Here is a 17,843-nt window from a genome sequence, read left to right on the forward strand (position 1 = left end):
GCCTGCACCAAATCTGACCCGATCTAAAAAAAAATCATTTACCAAAAAATAATAATAATAATTAATTGATCTCATGTAGAGTTTTATGAAGACTAAACTTGGTTTCTAAAATCCAAATATTTTGTAGAGATCAGTATTATTTGGGAGTGGTGGAACCACCCATAATCTCAAATAATGGTTAGGGGTGGCTCATTAATTTCGGTAGTGGTTGATCAATTTTCTATGATGGCTCGGCCGGATTGAAATTCTCTCCAATTACTTAAAATTAGAGAATCTCATGTTACGAAATTGTGGCCATTTATTTTTAATTCAATGGTTTATAAAATCATTTAAACCTCGGTAAAATAAAAGTCAGCTTAAAATCAAAATTTAATACCTTGATTATACAAAAGCAGCTGACATTTTATAAACATTGGTTTTAAGATGAAAGGTCACGATTTCGTAACCTAAAATTCTTCAATTTTGAGTAATTGAAGGGGATCTCAATCCTGCTCGACCACCCCAAATGGTTTTCGTGGCCGTCTCATTAATGAAGGTGGCCGAGCTACCTTCTAACGGTGCTTAGGAGTGGCTCAACTACCCTCATTAATTTCGGAGGTGACAAAGCCACCTTTGCCGCTAGGGGTAGTTGGAAAACCATTCCAATTTGAGTTTTAGTTTTTTTTTTTTTTTTTGTAATTTACAGATTGATTTATTTATTTATATTATTTTTTAAATAATTCAATTTAATTTATTTTCCTAAATATCTTTTCTAATTTTATTTTATATTCTCTAAATTATTCAAACATAATTTTAAAAAATGGCAACTTTTTGGGTATTTACAATTTTAAATACAATAAAAAACAGTAAAAAAAATTTACACACCCAAACACGCCATTAAAGAGTAAAATTGAGAAGTAAGACTGAGTCCACCAACCACACGGCTGAGATAGGTCGTCTTGTTTTACAGAACCTGCCCGAGTTTCAGGTGAACGCAATCTCTCTCCTCTTTTTCTCTTCCCCCTATGGTCTCTCCAGTCCTTTAGCATCAGTGCTTTAGCATCTAGGGTTTTTGACACTTCGATCAATGCAGCTTCAGCAGCGTCACACTACAGGTATCTTTTTTACCGAAATGCCCTTCTATTTTAGGAATAATTACTTCATTCAGCCATGGCTGTTGCTCTTCTCCTCTGTTTGCTTTGATGGAAAACTTAATCAATGGAGTGGAAATTTCTCTTTACTGAAGCAGAGTCTATGTTCTTGACCTAGAATTAAACTTCTGGAAGGCTTTTATTTGATCTATTTTCATTTTTGTAATTCCTCACTAGAATGTTGACATGATTGGAGCCTTATTCTTCTTAGAATACAGCGCGCGCACACACACACACACAAAGAAGAAAGAGAGAGAAATGAGAATGGGGTTACTTAGAATATCAAAAGGTGATTCTTAATATATTTTGTTATTTGTTTATTCCCATGGTTTTTGCAATGTGTTTAGGATGCTTGTTAATTTATGCAGGTCTATCGTTTGTTGGTCATGTTCAGAAACTTTGGTTTAAATCACTACTTTGGTGTCTATATTAAGGTTGTCTGTCTTGTATGCGAGAACCGTGTTCCTAGTTGGTTGAACCTTGTCCACAAATGACCATATATTGATTGTAATTAGGCGTGGCAATTGGTGTTCGCGTTTTAGGCTTGGGTCGTGTCAATGCATGGGTATAAAATTATATAAGTCAACTCTAATCCGGCCTATTTAATTAAACATGTCAAGCAACTCAAGCCCCGCAATCCTTACCTGCTAATTTCATGTTGGATTAGTGGGTCGTGTCAAAAATTGCTTGCCCTAATTGTAATTCACATGTGCGTGATCTGATGTTGAACTAATGGCTATGAATTTGACAGTATAAAAGTAGACAGCATTGAAAAAGACAATATTTCCATGTGTGTTTTGGTTTTCCTTTCAGAGATGATCAGAGTTCAGAGAAAGTGAAGCTCATGGTTATGGTATTGCAGTGTTTCAGAGTCTTTAATCTGAATCTAAATTACTCACCGAATTGAAAACAAAATAGGGGACCTCATACAGTTCTTTTGTATGTGTTGTGGAGTATGTACACTTTATTTATATTTTTTGTTCTATTTTTAAATATTAGATATTTATTTTATGGGTGCAAGTCTATTATTCATCCAATGACAAGGAGAGGTTCAATTATGATCTGCTTTTTTCTAGGTGGATTTTGGACTGTCTGCTCTCAAGATTTACTTTTCTCCCAGACTTGAGAAAAGATTGAGGGGCCATTGTTTGGGTGCAATATAGGATGGACCTGACGTTGCTGAGTGCCATTCTAGTTGGAGCAGGTTGCCTTGCTTTGGGATACTACATTGGTGCACGATATCCTGCTCGCATTTTTATCTCAGCAAGATTACCTAAAGACATTGCAGTTGATGGTAATGGGAAGAAGAATGATAAGCCCAAAGAGGCCCTTGAGATTGAAAAGCTGGCTGACATTCTTGAAGATTTCAAAATGGTCTCTCTCTCTCTCTCTCTCACACACACACACACACACACACATGTACATACATGGAAAGAGAATTTAGTGGGGGGGAAAAGGAACTAAGATCTATTTGCTATTTTCTTGTTTTCTGCAGGTTTTGGTTGTGAGGAATGATCTAAAGATGGGTAAAGGGAAAATATCTGCCCAATGCAGGTAGCCTGTAATTTTATATGTAACACAATCTGATATCATATAATTTTTTTATGAACACATATTCTCTAGCCTTAAAAAGTAGTTCTTCTCAGCTTGGCTTTCAGATATCTTCTTATATGTGCAAGTGGAATGCTGATAAGACATATCAGGCTGTTTGTGTAACGTTTAGTGCTAATGATGCTATAATATGTCATTAAGATCATTAATTGTTTAGTTTTGGAATGCTTATAAGGCATTTCAGTCTGTTTGTGTAACGTTTAGAGCTAGTGATGCTATAATATGTCATTAAGATCATTATTTTTTTAGTTTACTAACATAAAGCATATAAAGAATGGTGTTGAGTCTTGCCTTACTGCATATGGAGGCTTAAAAGAGTCATTAGTGAGAATTTGGGGGTGATAAGCTGTTCATATTTGTAAGCGCAAAGGACGCCTAAGCTCCCTCACCCCCTCCCCTCTTCTCCCGAATGTGTTTGATGTTCCTTTTAGTTTCATTCTTGTGCTTGTGGTGGGACTTAAGTATGCCAGGAGCTTCTTGAACTTTGATTCTTTATTTAAGAATGATAGGATGTTTCATCAAGCAAAGTTTATAGGGGTACATGGTGCTTATGAATTTAAGTTTGTGGACTGAAGATCTGTGGCTGCATTAACAAGACATTGCTTGATACTAGTCTAGGGCATTACAAAAGACAGTGCAGTGTCAAAATAAGTGGGTGCTCTCGTGGACTTTAGCTGTTTTAACAACCATTGGCAAACTTTAGTCATCATAAAAACAATTTATCTACTTTTATTTTTAAGTCAACCATGTCTTTCTTCATATTATCTCTATGGAATGCTGATAACAATTGCGGGTTACTTATCGATTTAGTATCTTTAATGGTAAAGTGCTTGAGAGTTGCATTGACATGGTTGATGTTATAACCTCTTTACCCTCTGTTCTGTACAATTGTTGGTACACCTATTCAACAACACATTGACGTTGATGATCCATTGATCCTTGGTTAGTTTTTGAATGTTTGCTATTCTTTTTTCATTATTGAAATACATTTTGATCTAATTCATGAGCCAAATCTTTCCCTTATTTTGTTAGTCATGCAACTTTGGGTCTCTATAAAAAGCTTCTTCGTCGGGCACCAAAAGCTTTAAACAGGTAAGGCCACACAATAATGTGCTAGTTTATTCCTTATTCACTCTGTTGCTTGCGACTAAGTTTGTCAGCATACAGGTGGGAGATGTGTGCGCAGCCTAAGGTGGTTGTAAAAATTGAAAGTGAGGAAGATATGCTAGTTTTGCAAGTAAGTTTTCTGTTTTTTTTTTTTGGGTGCCAAAATCTATATAGTGTAAACATAGGCTTATTCTTTTCTTGCTTACTTATTTTGTCATTAATGTAATAATATCTATATTGCCAGTCTGCTAAATTCATATTTATGATTGATTAGTTATGGAAATAGCTATAGTAGAAGGGAAACTCTTAGTTTCTTTTTAAGGAAACAAGTCATTGGCTTAAAACGAAGTTGGTTAAAAGGGACCCTCCCTTGCCTTACCTGGTCTTCAAACTCGCTATTTCTATTAATTTAATAGTGGATAGTTGAGGGTAAATTTAATTGATTGACACTCTAATGAAGGTGGGATACCAATATCTAGATTCTTTATGTATTTTTTTTTTCTTTCAAATGTGACTTAGCAAACTGTAAAATTAGGACCCCAGTGGAGGTGCATGATGTTCCCTTTTTTATGACAGAATTGGGCTGCCAACTATCAATGGATGCAAATTATTTTATCATCTGCACATAATTCTATATTTTTCTTTCAAGTTATTATTAGAAGAACTATCAGATTCCATTCCCTAATCTGATGTTTTAATTTTCCTGCATCTGCCCTTCCCTCCAAAAGAAAAATGTGAAATGTGATGTTTTTACTTTATCCTCTTTCCCCACTATATTTTCCTGTTCCTCTTTGTTATATGGTGCATGTTTTGTTTCATGGATTTGTTAATTTTTCACTAAATCCTTATATACCTTGGCAGGAGCGGGCAAAATCGCTAAATATACCAACCCACATTACAATTGATGCAGGGAGAACGCAGATTGCACCAAGTGAGTTGCAAAATGAATTCCTTTTTGAAAATTGATCATGGTTACTGCCGTACTATGAATGAGAGTTCTTGGTATAAATATTTTGGTCAGCAGGCTGTACTCCCCTTGATGTTTTGAGGATGTTAATTGTGTTTGGTTAGTAATATAGATAATGTATCTTATCGAAGAGGGCACTTCTGCGTAATTGGGGATTTAAGTTTGTAGAGAAGAGCAGTAGTACTCCCCATGACTCAGATCCAGAGTGTAATCCTATACACTGAAGTTTACTGGCTGGTTGTCGTGAGATCTTTCTGATCTCCGTCGACTAATCTGCTTACCGAACTTCTTATATTCTTTGTATTAATTTTGTTGTTTTTTTACTTACCTGGACGGGGTCAATGGGTAATCAAGAAGGCCCATGGCCTAGGCTAGTGACCTCCATTGCACTCTGGAGGGGTGCTCGCTTAAGATCTGCCCAATTTTAATCTCCATTGCGAGATCGCAAGTGTTCTTTGGCATACTATTTTTGATCGGTTTGGGCTGCTTTGGGTCATGCCTTGCAAGGTGAGGGGCTTGTTCGATTGTTGGTGGTCGGGAGGAAGTTCTCGAAGCGCGGTAGTGTGGAAGATGATCCCTTTGTGTCTTATGTGGTGTATTTGGAATGAAAGGAATGCTAGATGCTTTGAGAACTCCACTAGGACTATAGAGGAATTGACTCATTTTTTCTTCTTTACTTTGTATTCCTGGACGGTCGTTTGGCTAGCTCCTATAAGGATTAGCTTCTCTGATTTTCCTTTTCATTTTTCTCCCTCTTAGGCGTTCTTTTTTATACTTCCCGTGTATGTGGGTTGCGCCCCTCTGCGCTCTTTTATATCATATTTACTTATCAAAAAAAAAAAAATCCTATACACTGATTAAATATACTTTGTCTTTCATATGCAATATGTGTTCTTTTCATCAAATTGAAGCTATCCTCTGATAATCCACTGAATGAGGAAGGATGGGGATGTAGATGATCATAATGATAGGTCTGGCGGATACTGAGACGGAAAGAGGCAAATTGTGTGTGTGTAGGGGGGGGGGGGGGGGGGGGGGGTGCCTTTTAGATCACTAATGTGTGCTTTTTATTACCAAGTGTGGACTCCCAAGTCAAGAAAAAAATTATGCAGCCAAAAAATTACTTAATATTTTTTTTTGAAGACATGATGATACGCACTGAAATTGAGCCTCTGATGAGTCATGTAAACAATGCAATCCTAATGCACTGGAAGCATGTAAATTGTCTTAAGAACCATATTTGAGACGCGGAGGCGAGAACTTCTAGAGATAATAAGAAAGATTGAATGAAGTAGATAGTAATTTTATTTTATTTTTATCAAAATGCTATCCAATTTTGTGCTTGCCACCACATGGATATTTTACTGATCTGAGTACTGCTTGAATTATTTTTCCTATTTTTGTAAACACCTTTCCATATGTTTCAGTTGGTTCTCCAAGTCTTATCTAGTTCACATTTGTGCAATAATTTCTCATGCTTCAGAAGCTGTTTAACCAGTTTATCCTAATCTCATAACTTATTCATTCTCCGATCTTCCAGATTCGAGGACAGTGATGGCTATTCTTGGTGAGTTTCTCCTCCCAATACCTGCATATCTTGCAAATCTTTTGTTTTGGAGGACCCCATAAGACACGTAGCAGTTTTGACATGGGGATTCAATATTATTATTCAATGAAAGAAATAAGATTAGTTTTAACCAATAGCAAGTTGGTATGATGGTACACCCTTTGGACTTCCCAACTTGACTTCTGTCTTTGGTTGAGAGTTCAAGTTCCTTTGTGCCATCTTTATCGGATATTAGGTGGAATTAATTGTGTTGCATTTTAGTAAATTCTTTCGAATGCGGAAGGATAGAATACAAACACAGACACACAAATACATATATACACTTCTCTCTTTTACAAAGCATTTGACTCTTGCTTCTGACATCACACACACATGTATAATGTATGTATATACATCTAAAGTTTGTAAGTTGTCTTTCAATTGATTAATTCTGACACTCGAGCAGGGCCTGTTGAAGTAGTTGATGAAGTAACTGGTGGACTGAAACTCTTATAGTTGTTTCTTCATTCAAGTAGAAGGTCATCATACGCCACAAAGCAGTAGAGTATTTACAGTCAGATCAAAAGTCTTGGTCAGAAAGTGGGTCCATTTACATATAATGAATATCCATGTTATGCAGGGCCTCAACTAGAGTATTATCACATTGAACCTTTCTTATTTACCATTTATGATGATGACGAAAAATGAAGACGAAAATCTTTGTGATGGATTCATGACATTGAAGCTGTGGAGTAATTACTGAACGCATGTGAGCTGTTCAATTTTCATGAGATGTGGAAACAAGCAAGAATTTTCAACTAGTTCTTAGACATTTGCCAATATTTTGGCATTCTACTTTTATTCCTTGATCTATAAGAGAATAATTGAGTAACTTATAACAATTAAATTGATTATGATTATGATTATGAAATTTGTTTGATAGTTGACACACCAACAATAGCTACCTCTAAACCGTATCCTATAAAGCATTTACACTACGTTTATGAGTTGAAATGAATGCAAAAGAAAGAATAAATCAAGAAGGAATGTAAATTAAAAATATGTGATTTTAGATCGTATCTCTTATTTTTCTTTTATATTCTTATTGAATGGGCAGAAAGAAAAAGTGAAATATATATATTGAATGCGGAAGAACACTTATTTATAAATTCTTTACAAATTTATAAATTATTTATATCCGTGAACTGCTTCTTAAGTTTATAAGAAATTTATAATATAAAAGGTAATATACCCAACATTTTCCACGTAGATTCTAAACATTGGAAACAATGCCCTTAGCTATGTTTGGCAAGGGAAAGCCCCGCACTGCACTGTTCCAGCTACAGTGTGGACTGACACATGGCTGACATTTTTAGCTTAATTTTTTTTTTTAAGTAAAATATTAAAAAAAAAAAAAAAAAAAAAAAAGAAGCTAGGAAAACGCTGGGGTGGTTCCAGCCCCCCTTGGCCAAAATGGGGTGGCCGGACCACCCCATTTTTGGCCAAGGGGGTGGCTGGAGCCACCCCTGGCCGATATGGGGGTGGTCGAACCACCCCCGTGGCCAAGAGGGTGGTCCGGCCACCCCCTTGGCCAAAAAAAAATAAAGGGAACGGTGCATTTGGGGGTGGCCGGACCACCCCCAAGGGGCTGGGGGTGGTTTCGGCCACCCCACACCGGCCGTATGGGGTGGCCGAAACCACCCCCAGCCCCTTGACACCCCCAAATGCACCGTTCCCTTTTTTTTTTTTTTTGGCCAAGGGGGTGGCCGGCCGGCCTTGGCCACGGGGGTGGTTCGACCACCCCCAGATCGGCCAGTGGCTGAGCCAAAAATGGGGTGGTCCGGCTACCCCATTTTGGCCAAGGGGTGGCTGAAACCACCGAGCGTTTTCCTGTTTTTTTTTTTTTTTTTTTTTAATATTTTGCTTAAAAAAAAAAAAAAAAAATTAAGCTGAAAAAGTCAGCCATGTGTCAGTCTGCACTGTAGCTGAAACAGTGCCGTTTCAGCTACAGTGCGGGGCTTCCCCTCGCCAAACATAGCTCTTTTTCTCAGCTGTACCAAGAAGTAATCGTGTGCTCTTTGTGAACCACGCACGTGATGAGACGCTATCACAATAATTGGAGGGGCGATCCACGTGCGTTATAAGTCTTGGGCAGTTGTTGTACTCGTATTTCTTAATAGTGCTTGGTAGCTAGATGAGATATTCCAGTCACATGCTCACACCTAAATTATATCTTATGTTATATGCTCCCATGCTTCTGTCTGTCTCCTTGGTCTTTGTTATTCTTGCTGCTCTCCAACTTTCCAGGGGAACCCACAACCACAGCCGTCCGATCATCTTTCATTCTCGACGGAAATGTGTAGCGGAGAGTGTTGGATGTCGGTGGTAGGAAGACGGCGAAGAATGTGGGACGTTGAGCTAGAAGTGATGTTGTTGTTGGGGTTATTGGTTATGGCACAAATACAAGAGTCTGTGCAGCTGAGGTGTAGTCATCCAATGCATGGGGTTGTGGACAGGATCAATGAGAATGCAGGGCCTTATATTGGGCTTGTCATGACTTTCCCTACCGAAGAACTCGTGCTTCAAACCTCTGGTTTCTTTGTTCCCAGCTCCTATATCCCCTGGGTTGACCTCGCTGGTACTCTCTCTCTCTCTCTCTCTCTCAATTGTCATGGGTCTTGGATTGACTAGAAGTCTAGAATAGCTTTGGTTGAAAAGTTCTTTAGATGGGCTAGTTTCAAACTCAAAGGTTCTGATTTTGGTGGGAGTGGCACAAGCTAGGCACATTTAGACTAAAAGTTAGGTGGGTTGACTGCATTGTTGGGCTAGCTCGGGTTAAGTGGGAAAATGGAGGAGGAAAAAAAAAAAATTGTTACTGAGAAGACCCTGTAATTACAGAAGGGCTAATACTTTCTCCATTTCACTTTCATTTCATCGTCAATATTTTACTTTATTGCATTTAAAATTAAATGACATGACACCATAATGAAAATGTGACAAGATATATAGATGTAGAAATTTAATCTTGACCATAAAATGAGATCCTATTCCTTTTAAGGAAAGTAAAAGAACTTGTTATTATAGATTCTATTATGCGTGCACATAATGAACAGCTTGTTTTGAATATGTTTGACTTGTTGATTGCCTAGGAAGGAGGTTCAACATTGGGAAGATTAATGGTACAGATGTAATTTATGTGATGACTGGAGAGCAAACGGTAAGATTTCATCTTTCTTTTATTATTTCCCCAACACTACTGTATTACATACTACCTATAATTGCTATGAGAGATTTTTTTATGAGTTGCAGACTTGACGTTTTGGTGACACTCTTAGCTAAATGCAGGTATAGCTGTGCAAACCCTTCTTGATACATTTGATATTCAAGGAATTGTTCACTATGGAATAGCTGGAAGTACTAATGATTCATTGAACATTGGTGATGTTAGTGTCCCAAATTATGTTGCCTTCACAGGATCTTGGAAATGGAAGGTACAAGTTTAAACTTGTGTTGATTACTCTTTTCTTTGTTGGATTTTACTGCTACAAATTATTTAGTAGAAAGAATCCCCTCAACTTATGTGTTTAAGCAGCTAGATTTTGTAGTTTAGTGGGACTATGCTTAATTCATCTTTCATCCTCTATTTGCATTTTAAAGGAGTTCAAGTCAGCAGAAGGGGGACTCACAGAATTGAAGTTTGGGGCTTTCAATTTCCCGGAAAAGGGAGAGAATTTGTTGGCAAAGATAGACTTCACACCGCAGCAATTGTTCTCTGCAGCAAAACCAATGGAAGAGGTCTTTTGGCTTCCAATAGAACCAAAATTTTTCAACATTGCTACAACACTTCAGGTTCGTAGCATGGTTTTTCCCCACTCTGTTTTCATAGCTTATGCATGTTGATAATGCGTGTATCATTCATGGTTTGTTTTTCAGCTCATTATCTTGTAATTGTGTAATTGATTACAGGATTTAAAGCTACAACAGTGTCTCAATGAGACATATTGCCTTCCTGAAACACCAAAAGTTGTGTATGGATTGAGAGGTTCTACTGCTGATATATACCTTGACAATGCAGCTTATAGAAAATTTCTTTTCAAAGAATTTAATGTCTCCACTGCTGATGAAGAGAGTGCTGCTATTGTGATGGTTAGTTAAAAAAAAAAACGAAAGATTCATTTGATTATGATTCCAATATTTTTGGAAATACTGTTTATTTACAAATTAAAAATTGTGTTTGGCATTGTTGGTCTCTATGCAGACATCTCTATCAAATGGAGTGCCTTGTATTGTGTTTCGAGGTGTATCGGACTTGGCGGGTGGAGAGGAAAAATTGTCTGTAACAAGCCTGACTTCTTTGGCTGCTATGAATGCTCTCACTGTTGCGGTTGAGTTTATTGGATTATCTGGTAAGGAAGCTGTAATTCATGACCACTGAAAGTGGACAACCTTAGATGGTAGATGAAGGTTGCCATAATGTAAAAATTGAATTTTGTTAGAGAAAATTTCCTAAATAAGGATTCAACTTATGTTGAGCAGTTTGAACTGATTAATTCCTGCAAGAGCTTCTCAAGGCCTTATCCTGTCATGGAATGTGGACTGCAATTTGAGAGTTGGTGCAGTTTGTTTGTGTTCATTGTTAAATCATTTAAGCGGATAGAAAAGTAAATTTAATTATTTAATTAATATTTTAACACAGTGACACGTTGCATTTGTATTTTTCCAATGACAAATAATTGAAACCAGGTTGAGGAAAGAGTACAAGTGAGAAATTGAAGAATAAGATCATTATGATGTTCAAGTATGTCACAGGGTTTTCAGTAACAATAGTGTCAAATTCAAGCCAATGTTGGTTTGCTACAAAGAATTAGAAAGCAGTAACACAATCCACAAACTGTTGGGGATGTGGCTAGGAGAATTCATGATGCTTGCCGATATCATTTTGGTTCTTCTACGTATTGATCTTAATCAAAGAAGTAATACAAGCAACTTGTTTTTTAATAAAACGAAGGAAAAGAGGGCAAATATCAAGAAATCCATCGTGACAGAGAATGAAGATTGAGATCTGGTGGGATGGTAGCTCTTATCTGGACCGTTTAGTTTAAATGAACAGCCCAAATCACGACAGCAAATAAGAGAGAAAGAATGAGTGGTGTGTAAACCACTAGAATGACCATTAAGGATTACTAAACCAACCCAATAGCTAACCTAAGCGGCTAAGCCAACCTTCCATGGTGGCCGAATCATCATTTTGACCGTAGGGGTGGTTCGACTACCCCAACCCGACCATTGATAGATTTTTTCAGTTATCTTACGCTTTTTTTTTTAGCTATCTTACCATCATATAGCTGTTGTTTTTTGGGCCAAACATTGAAATTGTATGGAAGTTGGAAGCTGTTAGACATTCTCCATGCATGATTAGATCTGTCTCCTAGTATTTATGAAACCTCATTCACACGACACAATCACTAACGAAAATAAGTTAATACAAAATCCAAAATAAATAAATAAAACCAAGCACACAATAAATAACAAAGCATATGGGCAAAGCCATTGAGGTGAGAAAAACATATATGATAAAATATTAATTAAATAATTAAATTTATTATTTTTTTATCAACTTAAGTTTTTGGAACAATCAATGATTTAAAATAGAGAAAGTTTTAAACATCCTTTTCCTATCCTTCTTTCATTAAACTTAATTAAAAATCAACAGTTAATCAGTAAGTTCACATGGATAAAGGTGTACGTGGATCATACAAATCTAACGGTTGATTTTTAAAGAAGTTGAACAGAAAAGGATAAGGGAAGAACAAATAGCAATTCTCCGAAAAAATAGGATGTGATATCTTCAGAAAAGCTAATTCAAGCCATTGTCAAATATATCCTTCTACGGAATGTAGATGACAACCATGAATTTTTAGACAATCCAGCAACCAAACCGTTGGATATAGATAATGTAATAGAGATATTTTTAGCTATATATAAAGTTTGTGCATGTCACCATATATATTACGTACCCTCATTTTCTGCCAAGGCCTTCCAATAAGCCTTTCTTCTCTGCTTTGCTTCCCTATTTCGAGCTATTATCTTGTTTTAAGGTTAAGATGACGATTGCTGTCGAGAAACCGGAGCATGGTACGTACCGATTTGTTCATCACTTCCTTCTTCCTTTTGTCCATGGAATTTCAATTCTTTTTGTACAAGTGCATAAGCTTGAAATTTCTTCTGAAATATGACATAGTTGTGGTCTAACTTTTGTTTCTTGGGGTTTGAAATCAAAGGGTCACAGGTAGAGGATCAGAATCAAATTTCTGAGTCCAAGAAATTGCCGCAGAACGGATTTGCGGTGCCGGAGTCCAATGCATTTGGCCAATCATTTAGGTTCTAATATTTTCTTTCTCCACCACTGTCCATATAATTTGTTTATAAGGTCAGGTTTTGTTCATAAATGGGTAGCTTCTCATTCAAGGAATCGTGTTGAAATGGCTTTTGGCTGGCAGGGATTATGATGGAAGCGTAAGGCAAAACACTGTGGAGCGATGCTACCAGTTGAATCACATCAACCAAACATATGATTATGTAAGTACACTTTCATCAAGTTAATGCTTAAACGATTAACTGCACGGACTGCACGGATTCAATTTGATATATGAAAATTGGAATGCAAATGCAGGTAAAGAGGACTAGGGAAGAGTATGGGAAATTGAACAGAGAGGAGATGAGCATATGGGAATGCATTGAATTGCTTAACAGTTTTGTGGATGAAAGTGACCCTGACTTGGATGAACCTCAGATTGAGCACTTGCTGCAATCAGCTGAAGCCATAAGAAAAGATTATCCTGATGAAGATTGGCTTCACTTGACTGCCCTTATTCATGGTATGCATATTCCTAGTTTCTGTTCCAAGTCTAAAATGCAGAATATAAGTTCCTTGAGTTTATTTGTTTCTTTATTTTTTCGCCAATATGCGTAATATCAGATAATCACCATGCTTGTCAGCAGGCTCCATTATATATTCAAATTCAGATAAATTAAGCACCACTTTAACAACTTGACACCTTATTTTTGCATGGATTTCAGATCTTGGAAAGGTTCTTTTTCATTCTAAATTTGGAGAGCTGCCCCAGTGGGCTGTTGTTGGTGAGAAATGTGCTTTTACCAAATATATGGGAATGCATATATTTGTATTTTTAAATCATTTCAATCTGATGGCAAATTTTAATGTTATAGGAGATACATTTCCTGTTGGTTGTGCTTTCGATGAATCGATTGTTTATCACAAGGTATTTCTTCTCAAAAACGTTAGTTAATTAATTTTTGCCATGTTTCTACATGTGGTCAGTCTAATGAAAGAAATGTCTGTGTTGCAGTATTTGAAGGACAATCCAGATTACAAGAACCCTGCTTATAACACTAAACTTGGAATCTACTCTGAAGGATGTGGACTAGAAAATGTGCTGATGTCGTGGGGGCATGATGATTACATGTACTTGGTATATCCTCTGAACATTCAAAGATTTTTTAGTAAATAAGCCTTGATATGGTTTCAATATTATAGTTTTCCACCATATATTATTCCACAAAGAGACTAGAATAAGGTTGGTTCCAAATCTCCAGGTTGCAAAGGAAAATGGAACAACTCTGCCTCCAGCTGCATTATTTGTCATCCGATATCACTCTTTTTACCGTAAGCATTTACTTTATCCTCTAAATTATCATTTAAAATAGGATAAATATTGAACAATTTGAAACTTTAAATGAACAAATGATTTTTATCTGTCCATCTTGCAGCATTGCACAAGGAAGATGCATATCACTACCTATTGAATGAAGAGGATCGACAGAATTTGAAGTGGGTTAAAATATTCAAGTAAGCTTCCATTTTCTGTTCACTTAATTTGCAGGTTCCTTTCTTCAAACCAGTTTTCTTTGAAACAAATGAGTAATTTCTTGTGGAGCTGATTGCAACAACCAAACTCATTTTCTTATTTCTACAAAATATGTACAGCCAATATGACCTCTACAGTAAGAGCAAGGTTCGAATTGACGTCGAAAAAGTTAAGCCATACTATCTATCCCTCATTGAAAAGGTGTGTGCCATTTCATAAGTATGTGCTTCGGTAATTTTCAGTACTCCTTTTCTCTATAATTGGATTTTTTTTTTTTTTTTTTGCAGTATTTTCCATCAAAACTCAGGTGGTGAACCCTTGGAGGTTGGAAGACACTGGAAAAGGCCAAAGGCTTAGGCTTTACTTCATGCTCTTTAATGCTGCCTTGTTGGCTGTGCTTCCATTCACTTGGGCAATTTTAATCATCTATATATGTACTAAGAAACTCTGTAATCAGTATAAGGAGTTCATGTATATTATTAGTGTAATAAATAAAAGTGATCCTAAAGAAGTTCCAATCTTTCTCAAAATGTGATTAGTATCACAAAGCTTGACCTTCCTAACAACTCTGAGTATTACAAATCTTGTGCCTTCCTAACTACTCTGGAATAAAACAAAATTATGCCTGGCACCTTACAAACTACTATGTATACTTTACAAGATATTCAAAACTTTGTAATCAGAGTTCATGTATATTATTAATGTAATGAATAAAAGTGATCCTAAAACTCAAACAATATATGGTACTACCTGAAACACAAATTTGGAGAACAATCAAAACTAATATTCATTTGCCCCAAATGGTAAATATATGAATTCTCTTTAAGTTGCAGGCAAGAACTTCAGGACTTCACATAGCATACTGTTTCCATTAACAAAAGTAAAAGAGTTCTTAAAGAACTTGATTTTGCTGAATGAGTTGTACTGCTTTTTCATTAAGCTTAAATAGAACAGAAATCACAAATATAATCCATCACCAACTTTGATAATATAAGTAGATGTGAATTCAAAAACTAATAACTTAATCCTAATTTAAGAATAAGACTTAATACTAATATGAATTTAATAACAAGAGAACAAGAGAGGTAGAATGCAAACAGATGACTAAAGAGTTATCTGTTTGCATTAATGATTAGAAGAAAGAGATGCAGTAGGAATAGAAGTCTTCACATGATCGCGTGTGCGCTCGAGTGCAGGTAGTAAGTGTGCTCGATCGCACTACCAAAGACTTCAAGCTCATTTGCCGTTACATGTATGCTCGATTGCTTTAAGGGCTTATGCTCGATTGCACTACCAAAAACTTCAGGCTCATTAGCCATTACATGTGCACTCGATCGCTCTGTGGGCTTGCGCTAGATCGCACTACCAGAGACTTCAGGCTCGTCATCAGTAGTATGCTTAACATGCCCCCTCAAGCTAAAAGGGGATGAAATCACTTGTAGCTTGGATTTTAGAAATAGAAATTGAGTTGAAGACAATCCTTTGGTGAACACATCTACAATTTGGTCTGTTGTGGAGATGAAGGATACTATGATGTCTCGGTTGAGCACTTTTTCTTTGATGTAGTGATAATCAACTTCGATATGCTTTGTTCTAGCATGATAAATTGGATTGGCAGCCAAGGATAGTGCACTTACATTGTCACACCAGGCAACTAGGGTCTTTGGAAGAGGAATCTGGATTTCTTGAAATAACATTCTTAACCAAAACAGCTCAGTAGTAGTAATTGCAAAGGATCGATACTCAGTCTCTGTGCTTGATCTAGAGACCACAGGTTGTTTCTTTGAACTCCAGGAGATTAAGCAATTACCAAGGAAGACTGCAAAGCCAGAAGTGGATCTCCTATCTAGGGGTGTCAACCCGGTCCGGTTTCCCGGTTTTTGGCTAAAACCGAAACCAGAACCGGGGTACCCCGGTTCTCAATTTTGAGAAACCGGAATCGGAACCGGGACCCCGGTTAACCGGGGTCCCGGTTACCGGCCGGTTCCGGTATTACCCGGTCCGGTAACCGGTTTTTTTAAAAAATTGATTTTTGGGCTTATTTTAGGTATTGGGTCTAAAATAAGCTTCTTCTTTTTTTTTTTATAGGTTGGCCCATTTTTTAAAAAATCTATTAGTTTCTTTGTCTAAATTAAAAGGACTTTGTTAATAATTAAAAAATAAACCTTAAAAAGTCCAAAAATCCTAAAAAATCATTGTTTTTCCCTATTTGGGCCTTAGAAATAAAAATTTAATTTTTTAAAATACCCTAAACCTAAACCTAAGTGTAAAATATATATATATATATATATATATATATATATATATATATATATAAATATAATAATATATAAATATTATTAAATAAAATGGAAACCCGGTTCCGGTATTCCCGGTAAAAACCGGGTACCAAAAACCGGTACCGGAACCGGGGTACCCGGTTTTTAGATTTTTCAAACCGGAACCGGAACCGGGACCCCGGTTTCCCGGTTTCCGGTTTCCCGGTTTCCCGGTTTTCCGGTTCCGGTTCCGGTTCCCCGGTATTTTTTGACACCCCTACTCCTATCATCTGGACAGCCAGCCCAATCTGAATCACAAAAGGCATTAAGTTGAAGGTTTATGTTGGAGTAAAACAAGCCATGGTTGAGGGTGTTCTTGAGATATCGGAGAATTCTCTTAACTGCTAACCAGTGAGTGACAGTTGGATGATGCATATGTTGACAAAGCTGATTCACAGAGAAGGCTATATCAGGTTGAGTTAGAGTGCAGTACTGGAGAGCTCCTACTACACTTCTATACTCAAAAGGATCAAGCAGGGACTCTCCATTCAATCTGGACAACTGAGAACCAGATGGGCATGGGGGCTTTGCAGGCTTTGCTTCAGTCATATTGGTTCTGTGGAGGATGTCAATAACATATTTTGCTTGGCAGAGATGAAGCCCTGCAGAGCTTCGAGTAACCTGTATGTCAAGAAAAAAACTTAGAGAGCCTAAGTCTTTAACAGGAAATTCCTTATGCATTAGCCCAATAATCTTAGTAATCAACTGAGGATGTGTCCCTGTGATAATTATATCATCCACATATATCAACATAAAGACTTTAATGTTGCCAATGATAAAAAAATAAATAAAGAAGTGTCAACTAGAGATGCAGTGAAGCCTATATCAAGTAAGTATCAAGACAATCTATGAAACCAGGCTCTTGGGGCTTGTTTGAGACCATAGATTGCCTTTTGCAGTTTGCACACCATTTTAGGATTCTCCTTGTCAACAAAACCCTTTGGTCACTCCATATACACTTCCTCGTTGAGAGAGCCATGAAGGAATGCATTAGAGATGTCCAACTGTCTAGTAACCTAGTTGAAATGGACTGCTAGAGCTAGTATAATTTTGATGGTGGAGGGTTTTATGACTGGACTAAAAGTCTTAGTGTAATCAACTCCAGAGGTTTGTTCAAAAACCCTTTGCAACCAGTTTAGCTTTAAAACCATTGCTACATTCACATAGAGGTGCATTTACTTTCATATTAAGATTACACACAATAACATCAAGAGATTGTTCCCATTACCAATGGTTTCCCAAGAATACATTATGATAACAAAGATAATTTTTTTT

The 17,843-nt window shown here is 36.8% G+C and overlaps 3 protein-coding genes, 1 non-coding gene and 1 pseudogene across 7 annotated transcripts; all 5 read left to right on the forward strand.

The window, feature by feature from the left end:
• The first annotated feature begins 941 nt into the window (after nt 1-941).
• Nucleotides 942-7,272, forward strand: LOC132167835 (uncharacterized). 4 transcript variants are annotated; one of them, XM_088513284.1, is made up of 9 exons: nt 942-1,094; nt 1,342-1,419; nt 2,207-2,504; nt 2,626-2,684; nt 3,774-3,833; nt 3,909-3,978; nt 4,710-4,779; nt 6,356-6,382; nt 6,828-7,272. In XM_088513284.1, exons 3-9 carry the CDS (start codon nt 2,295-2,297, stop codon nt 6,875-6,877), a joined length of 546 nt encoding a protein of 181 aa, XP_088369410.1. In that variant the 5' UTR covers nt 942-1,094; nt 1,342-1,419; nt 2,207-2,294; the 3' UTR covers nt 6,878-7,272. The 4 variants fall into 4 exon arrangements, with proteins under 4 accessions (XP_088369410.1, XP_088369408.1, XP_088369409.1 ...); XM_088513282.1 differs by lacking the exon at nt 1,342-1,419 and adding an exon at nt 1,944-2,083; XM_088513283.1 differs by lacking the exon at nt 1,342-1,419 and adding an exon at nt 1,944-2,069.
• LOC132168332 (small nucleolar RNA snoR109) lies at nt 5,018-5,112 on the forward strand. Its single transcript, XR_009438846.2, has one exon. It is a non-coding gene; the product is annotated as a small nucleolar RNA snoR109 (small nucleolar RNA).
• On the forward strand, nt 5,136-5,319 carry LOC132168252 (U1 spliceosomal RNA; annotated as a pseudogene).
• Nucleotides 7,273-8,394: 1,122 nt separating the features above from the next.
• LOC148587771 (bark storage protein A-like) lies at nt 8,395-10,885 on the forward strand. The gene is made up of 6 exons (XM_088513280.1): nt 8,395-8,999; nt 9,511-9,578; nt 9,697-9,852; nt 10,019-10,210; nt 10,328-10,507; nt 10,620-10,885. Exons 1-6 carry the CDS (start codon nt 8,717-8,719, stop codon nt 10,794-10,796), a joined length of 1,056 nt encoding a protein of 351 aa, XP_088369406.1. The 5' UTR covers nt 8,395-8,716; the 3' UTR covers nt 10,797-10,885.
• A 1,528-nt stretch (nt 10,886-12,413) lies between these two features.
• On the forward strand, nt 12,414-14,648 carry LOC132181797 (inositol oxygenase 1-like). The gene is made up of 11 exons (XM_059595030.2): nt 12,414-12,496; nt 12,643-12,742; nt 12,862-12,940; nt 13,035-13,239; nt 13,442-13,501; nt 13,592-13,644; nt 13,732-13,854; nt 13,979-14,048; nt 14,153-14,231; nt 14,370-14,451; nt 14,538-14,648. The coding sequence occupies exons 1-11, from the start codon at nt 12,466-12,468 to the stop codon at nt 14,562-14,564; spliced, it is 909 nt and encodes a 302-aa protein (XP_059451013.1). The 5' UTR covers nt 12,414-12,465; the 3' UTR covers nt 14,565-14,648.
• Nucleotides 14,649-17,843: the final 3,195 nt, after the last annotated feature.

The sequence above is a fragment of the Corylus avellana genome, chromosome 2 (genome assembly GCF_965113065.1).
Source record: "Corylus avellana chromosome 2, dhCorAvel1.hap1.2, whole genome shotgun sequence".
Lineage (NCBI taxonomy): Eukaryota > Viridiplantae > Streptophyta > Magnoliopsida > Fagales > Betulaceae > Corylus > Corylus avellana.